At 36.7% G+C, this 8,302-nt stretch overlaps 1 protein-coding gene across 3 annotated transcripts in view; it reads left to right on the top strand.

Annotated features, from left to right (window-relative positions):
- The window catches only part of LOC109848930 (stomatal closure-related actin-binding protein 1-like), a 28,658-nt gene continuing 22,141 nt past the window's right edge, over window positions 1,786–8,302 (top strand). Inside the window, exons 1-5 of one of the 3 annotated variants that reach the window (XM_020418658.1) lie at window positions 1,786–2,036; window positions 4,677–5,003; window positions 5,713–5,841; window positions 6,379–6,471; window positions 7,501–7,641. In XM_020418658.1, coding sequence (XP_020274247.1) covers window positions 2,001–2,036; window positions 4,677–5,003; window positions 5,713–5,841; window positions 6,379–6,471; window positions 7,501–7,641 — 726 coding nt within the window. In that variant the 5' untranslated portion in view covers window positions 1,786–2,000. Of the gene's footprint in view, window positions 2,037–3,505; window positions 3,762–4,676; window positions 5,004–5,712; window positions 5,842–6,378; window positions 6,472–7,500; window positions 7,642–8,302 lie in introns of those variants that run through there. The other 2 variants (XM_020418659.1, XM_020418657.1) reach the window with 2 other exon arrangements.

Below are 8,302 nucleotides of genomic sequence, written 5' to 3'. Positions count from 1 at the left end.
GTGAGATGTTTTGCAGATCCCAGAATTGGGATGTACATTTGTTGGAACAAATGTAATTAGAAAAAATGATTTAATTTGATAAAGGTTAATCATAATCAAATTCAATCGACTCGATATTGATTTAATTTTATAATACTAGGTTTAAAAAATGATTTAATACTACCCCCATCAACTAAAAAGCTATTTAGCCAAAATATTTAAGCATTTTCTAATAAAATTGAATTAACCACAAATAACAAGAGAACAAACTTGCCACTAAGATCTGGAACAACACTAGTGGCAGCAAAAAATACAAGAGAACTTACATACTTGCGGGGACTTATTTAAAAATATATCAGATTGTTGGAGACTTTATGATTTTTGGGGGCCAAAATAAGAAAAACCCTAATTTTAGTCCTAGTCCCAGCATGATAGAGCAACAATTTGATAATAGGACAAGGATTCCCAGCTGTACAGATTTAGGATGGATTCTTGAGACTTTCGAAAGGACATACCATAGTTGAGATAAAAAAAGGTAATGGACTTGTTTAATACAAATTTTATTTCAAAGTAACATGAACCTTACTTCGAAGCGACACGTTGTTGTTGAACTATCTTCAAAGTGTAATAGCACTGCTACAAATGAAAGTATCGTAATAAAAAAATTATTAATCAAATAACACATTAATATGACCATTTATATTCGGGAGGCACTAGGGGCACACCCTCTACCACACTCCCAACCACACCACCTCTCTTGCTACAGCACACGTGGCCCACATGATATTTTAAAAAATAAAATATCATGTGGGCCCCGTGCACTATAGCAATAGAGGTGGAGTGGTTAGGAGTGTGATAGAGGGTGTGCCTCTATCATTATTTTTTATATTCACTCCCTTATTTCTAGGGGGTGACATTATACCAAATCAAATATGTGGTCATAATAAGCCCTCATAAAACCTTCACCGACTCACTAATTCCTATTCCCAAAACCAAATTAATCCCATCAAAATTCCTCATTTTCTCACTCCCTATCTTCCTCATATAAAATCCAAACTTCTCCTCAAACACCAAATTAACAATGAAGACCCTGAGAACTTTAATAGCCGGTCTCCTCTGCTTCAGAGCAGCCTCCCTCTCGAGCGCAGGCCGTGTCGGCGGCGGGTCCCTCTACCTCCCCATCATCAACCTCGTCGTCGGCCTCAACCTCAAGACAGCCAGAACCTTCTCCGCGTGGTTCCTCATATGATGCAAGTTTACATTTTAACCACTGCATTTTGTGCACGATTTTGGGGCCCCCCAAAGTCGGGGGCCCTGTTCTGTGGAGCTGGGTGAACCGCCTCAGCGGCGCCCCTATAGAAAAGAGTAAAAAATTTCTAACTAACACCTCAACCTTTCATAAATTGTATGGAGCAACTCATTCTCTGAGGACGTTCTGGAATGAGAAATGATAGAAGCACACCCTCGGACACACCTCCGACCACACCCCCCCTCTGTCTACAGTGCAGGGGGGCCCACTTGAGATTTTTTTTAAAAATCTTAAGTAAGGGCCCATGCACTGTAGACAGAGAATGTGTGACCAGAGGTGTGCCCGAGGGTGTGCCTGTAACGCCTCCCTTCTGGTATATTCTGCGCTCCAGCCAGACAACCACTAAAATGAAGCCTAATAAATGGATACGATCAGACTTATAATGACCTTTTTTTATTTTTATTTTTATTTTTGATCCCTGAGCAAGAAATCCAATGGATTCAGTTACACTGTCGACCAGACTCATTGGACGTTACTGTTATGAAACAACACAAATCCAACGTAACACAATCATATCAAAGATCAGGGTTTGGTAGCTCCGCTAATTATGGGAATTTCGTAAAAAGACAGGTCCCTGTTGCTGTCAGTGGTATTCACCCACTCCCCAAAAGAAAAGTGCCCCCCCCCAAAAAAAGAGCAACAACAATAATGAGGATTTTCAGCCAACAAACCTAGTGAGTTCTTTAACTAGGGCTGCTGCCAGAGATCTTTGATGTGCTTTGGTCTTCCTCTCTCGCTGAATTGGCAGGTAAAGTTTTGATTTTGATGTGAATTTTGTTGGATGGTTGACTTGGGTACCATCAATTTCAGTTTGTTACGCCTTTTAGTTGTTTTTGATTTATGGGTAAAGTTTCCATTGTACGCTTCGTTATGTTTGGTCCAATAGTGAGTATCAGTTGAGCAATTTCTGATATTTTCTGTGTTTTTGTTTGGTTACTTCCTTTGATACTGTAAAGTTATGATTTTGCCGGTTGTTTCGTGGTGATTTTCTATGATCGGACCAATTTCAGTTTTTTTAGTATGTTTTCTGTCATCAAATTATTATTTTTATTTGTTGTTGATTTATAGCTAAAGTTTCTGTGGCAAAGTTTTTATATTTGATCTTAAAAATGTGCTTTAGTCCACTAAGTTCGATGGAATGCATGAAAATTTATTGTTTTTGTGGTTGATGACTCCATTTTATGCTTGGCCCACATGATATTTTAAAAAATAAAATATCATGTGGGCCCCGTGCACTATAGCAATAGAGGTGGAGTGGTTAGGAGTGTGATAGAGGGTGTGCCTCTATCATTATTTTTTATATTCACTCCCTTATTTCTAGGGGGTGACATTATACCAAATCAAATATGTGGTCATAATAAGCCCTCATAAAACCTTCACCGACTCACTAATTCCTATTCCCAAAACCAAATTAATCCCATCAAAATTCCTCATTTTCTCACTCCCTCTCTTCCTCATATATAAAATCCAAACTTCTCCTCAAACACCAAATTAACAATGAAGACCCTGAGAACTTTAATAGCCGGTCTCCTCTGCTTCAGAGCAGCCTCCCTCTCGAGCGCAGGCCGTGTCGGCGGCGGGTCCCTCTACCTCCCCATCATCAACCTCGTCGTCGGCCTCAACCTCAAGACAGCCAGAACCTTCTCCGCGTGGTTCCTCATATGATGCAAGTTTACATTTTAACCACTGCATTTTGTGCACGATTTTGGGGCCCCCCAAAGTCGGGGGCCCTGTTCTGTGGAGCTGGGTGAACCGCCTCAGCGGCGCCCCTATAGAAAAGAGTAAAAAATTTCTAACTAACACCTCAACCTTTCATAAATTGTATGGAGCAACTCATTCTCTGAGGACGTTCTGGAATGAGAAATGATAGAAGCACACCCTCGGACACACCTCCGACCACACCCCCCCTCTGTCTACAGTGCAGGGGGGCCCACTTGAGATTTTTTTTAAAAATCTTAAGTAAGGGCCCATGCACTGTAGACAGAGAATGTGTGACCAGAGGTGTGCCCGAGGGTGTGCCTGTAACGCCTCCCTTCTGGTATATTCTGCGCTCCAGCCAGACAACCACTAAAATGAAGCCTAATAAATGGATACGATCAGACTTATAATGACCTTTTTTTATTTTTATTTTTATTTTTGATCCCTGAGCAAGAAATCCAATGGATTCAGTTACACTGTCGACCAGACTCATTGGACGTTACTGTTATGAAACAACACAAATCCAACGTAACACAATCATATCAAAGATCAGGGTTTGGTAGCTCCGCTAATTATGGGAATTTCGTAAAAAGACAGGTCCCTGTTGCTGTCAGTGGTATTCACCCACTCCCCAAAAGAAAAGTGCCCCCCCCCAAAAAAAGAGCAACAACAATAATGAGGATTTTCAGCCAACAAACCTAGTGAGTTCTTTAACTAGGGCTGCTGCCAGAGATCTTTGATGTGCTTTGGTCTTCCTCTCTCGCTGAATTGGCAGGTAAAGTTTTGATTTTGATGTGAATTTTGTTGGATGGTTGACTTGGGTACCATCAATTTCAGTTTGTTACGCCTTTTAGTTGTTTTTGATTTATGGGTAAAGTTTCCATTGTACGCTTCGTTATGTTTGGTCCAATAGTGAGTATCAGTTGAGCAATTTCTGATATTTTCTGTGTTTTTGTTTGGTTACTTCCTTTGATACTGTAAAGTTATGATTTTGCCGGTTGTTTCGTGGTGATTTTCTATGATCGGACCAATTTCAGTTTTTTTAGTATGTTTTCTGTCATCAAATTATTATTTTTATTTGTTGTTGATTTATAGCTAAAGTTTCTGTGGCAAAGTTTTTATATTTGATCTTAAAAATGTGCTTTAGTCCACTAAGTTCGATGGAATGCATGAAAATTTATTGTTTTTGTGGTTGATGACTCCATTTTATGCTCTAAAGTTTTGATTTTGCTCTTTTTTTCCTTGGATAATTTTCTCGGGCTTCCACTTTTTTTTTTTTTTTGATGTATTTGATATCATCAAGCTTTCGTTTTTTTATTGCTTTTAATTTTTGGGTAAGGTTTTCGACTGTAAATTTCATCGTTTTTGGATTATTGCAAAATTTTGTTCTTTTTCTTGGTTAATTTACTTGCGTTTCCAACAATTTCAATATTTTATGTATTTCTGAGATCAAGTTATCATTTTTAATTGCTTTTTGATTTATGGGTAAAGTTTTCTACTGTAAATTTCAAAATTATTTTTATCTTAAAACGTTTTTTTAGTAAAGCAATTTTTGATGGGATTGACCGAAGGTTGTGCTTTCTGGTTGTAAATTATGGACATAATTTTTATTAGCTCTCTTGGTGTTCCTTAGTAATGGTACATTGACTGTGAAATTAACCATAAAACTGACTGTAAATTATGATGGCAGAAAACGGCACTTAATATCAGTTTGATGACGAAGACAACTCGTGCTTTTGGCAATACAATTCATTTTGGCAATACATTTCACAAAGAGGCTTTTATTCGATCTGTGTCATCAGATGTGGATTTTCTGTCAAATCGATTCCCAAACTATAAAATCGGAGCAAATAATGTGATTATTGATCTAGAAGAGCAACCTGAAGTGCCTTCCCTTAAGGAGATTGTTGCTATAGAAACTGTGCAACTGGTGGAGCAGCAGCAGCGCCTCTCTGTTCGCGACCTCACCAAGAGATTTGAGAATGGATTGGCCACTGCTGCCAAGTTATCTGATGAGGTTTGCCCTGAACTCAGCAGACCTGCATGTAGAAGTTAGTGTAATGAAGGTTAATTCTTACTTTAATGTCAAATTCTTACTTTAATGTGCAAATGGATTGGATATGTATCAGACATGATAATTTTCGTATATGTATTTTGTTTGCTGATCACGGGTACTAATACAAGTACTGGTGTCTATAGCCACAAAAGTCAGACATGGATGAGGATGGATTGGGAGTAAGTATATATGGATATATGTCAGATATGAGACAAATTGTATAGACATACAAAGTACTGGTACTAATACAAGTATGGGTACTAATACAAGTGCAGGTGTCTATAGCCACAAAAGTCAGACATGGATGAGGATGGGTTGGGAGTAAGTATATATGATATGAGAGAATATGATATGAGAGAAGTGGATAATTTAAAAAAGTGTATAGACATACAAAAATTGTCTAAACAGAACAAACTTTCTCATGTAAGAACCCACCAACATGTTCGACACAGTATCACAAAAATCGACTTTTAGGTCCACTAATCTAAAATTAAATAACTTCAATCATATGATCAATTATTTGTAAAAGAAATAAAAAAATGATATCCATATCCGTATCACCAAAATCAATTGTTCTAAAAACCAATCCAGCTCTAGTGGAAACATGCACTCTGTAGTCATGTATTTCTTATTTTCTTTGTACTAATGACTCTTGAATTGGACATTTCAGTCTAAGTGGAGAGGTGTACCGTCGCTTGAAAAGCATGTCCTTCTAAAGAAGCTACGGGACCTACTGGAAATGCTGAGGGGACGAGTGGTAGGTCGAAACAAAAATGAAGTTGACAGGGCCATCTCTATGGTATGTTTCTGTTATTATCTCTTTTTGCAGTTATTCAATCTTATTTTGTTGCAATGCGTGTGCCTACCAAATGGAGAATCATAGACTAGCGTTAAATCTCTGAAAATAAACTCCTAGATATCTGAGCTTTAATATAGTAGCACGAGTCACTTACTGAAGATACATTATGGATACAATTTTATAACTCATACATCTTCCTAATTGGGATAAGTGTATAATTAGGAACATGCTTTCTGATTTATGAGCTATATCTAGGTTTGGCTTTCTATACTCGTGGATACTGGATAGTAATGTAGACCACCATTATGGAAATAAGTGACAAACAAGGGAAGTTGATAGATTTGTTTTTCTTTTCAAAATTTCAACTACAACCATGAAACTTTTGGCGATTGGATGTGATTGAGGAATGAAAAATTGCTACAATCACATTTTTCAAGCTGTGTTCATTTCTTGGATTAATTTTCTTTGACGTTGCTCATTTCATCTTTTAGGTCAGATAAATATTTGATCACCTCAAGCTTTGGTCACTTTATGTAGGTTGAAGCTCTAGCAGTTCAGCTAACTCAAAGAGAAGGAGAGATTTTTTTAGAGAAAGAAGAAGTGAGAAAGCTTGCTATCCTTCTTAAAAAGGTAATGCATAAGGTTTTACTACATAGATTTTGATGGATTTGTCTATTTAAATTTCTATCTGGAAATTTTATTTCATCCAGTCCCTCAATATCTGTTATTTTTCATGGGCATTGCTACCAAGAAATAAATAAGCCTCCTCTACTTCCTTTTTGCTTTCATAAGGTAAAAATATGAGATTGCCAAAGACCAATTTTAGGTGACCCAGATAAAGAGTCATTCACCCTGATGACTGCTGCAGTTTTATTTCGAAAGGTTGCTATTTCCCTTCCTAATTTCCATGACATCAAGTATTATTACAAGTTTGTCAAAAATATTTTCTGTAATAGATAATATGTTGTTATTTTAACCTAAAAAAAACAAGATAAAGAAAGTCGTCATTCTCACTTCATGGTGCTGATATTAATTTGATCTGCGGCATTTTCGTATATACTTAATGGATGTCATCAAGGCGTTAGATTAAAATCATGAGCCTATATGGGCTTGATTATTGTTGTTGTTGTTCTTGTTACTATTTTATGAAGACTTGTCTGTGGCTGTCAAATGGGTGCAACAATTGGATTTGGTTCTATAGAAAATGGCTGTTTGCATGTTTTTAAATTGTCTGATGGAATATGGTTTTAACCAACAGAGACTAAGTTTTTAGTCATTTCTGCAAAAGAGGGAAAAAGGTAGGAAAATAGCGAAGAAACAAAGGGATAGAACTGATACTTGGAAAAGATACCTCTCTCTTAGAAAGATAAGAAATTAAGTAGGAAATGAGCCCAATGGTTGCTTTTCAACGATCCTCAGACACTCTTTAGCAAGATCCTGTTTCCTAATTGATATTGCACCCCATTAAATGTTATCAAAAAGAATATTAATGCTAGCTATTTAATTCCAATAAACTTGTTGGAAAATGGACAGAAAATGTGCATAAAATACCTAAATCTAAAATATGTGCATAAAATACCTAAATCCAATGGAAGTATTTTCTTCTTTTTTCCATTGCAATACATTTTAACTTGGTTCCATGGTCACTTTTCTTTCTAGGCTTCAGAAGATGCACAGAAGATGGTTGAAGAGGAAAAAGCTAATGCTCGTATGGAGATTGAGAGTGCGAGAGCAGCAGTGCGAAGAATTGAACAGGCCATTCATGAACAAGAACAAATGTCTGGAAGTATGAAGAAGCAGGTCTTTTTCCCTCTTTGCATTACACACTTGTGCACAAGGACATATTCCTTTCCACACTGAGCTATTTCTGTAATAAAACATATCAACCACGGTGATTATTTACTTTTCATTTCTCTTAACCCTTAATCTATAAATGAAAGTGTTCTGACTAGATTTCTGATACTAAAAATTAGCAATAGAGATGCTTCAAGGATTATATTCTTTTGGATTTTTATCTTCTTTGCTTTCAAGAGGCAAGGTGCAATTAATTTTATTGAGCCTTCAGATTTCTAGTTAAAGCTGAAGTCCTATCATGGCGTCCCCTAGTTTTCGTCCAATCTGCAAAATGTGGTTGAAATCAATATGCTAACAAGCTGGTTGAATTATTCTCAAAATAAGCTTTGTGAGAATTCCATAATAAACATTTTTTTTATTGGTTATTCTCACAAAATAAGCTTTGTGCGGATTTTTTAATCTTCCTTTTATAAACTATTAATGGGTTGAATGACATGAGTAGTATGAGTAATCTATCAGATAACCTGTTATGGAGTTTTCACAAACATACTCACTTAGAACTTCACGTTTGAATATTTGCATATTATATATATATATATGAGATTAATGAGTATCCTTGTCATAGGAGAGGATTTCCTCCTTGACGCCTCTAAAATCACATGATTGA

Source organism: Asparagus officinalis, chromosome 7 (assembly GCF_001876935.1).
Source record: "Asparagus officinalis chromosome 7, Aspof.V1, whole genome shotgun sequence".
Lineage (NCBI taxonomy): Eukaryota > Viridiplantae > Streptophyta > Magnoliopsida > Asparagales > Asparagaceae > Asparagus > Asparagus officinalis.
The sequence above is the reverse complement of the archived record's forward strand: the minus strand, read 5'-3'. Positions and strand labels throughout refer to the sequence as shown.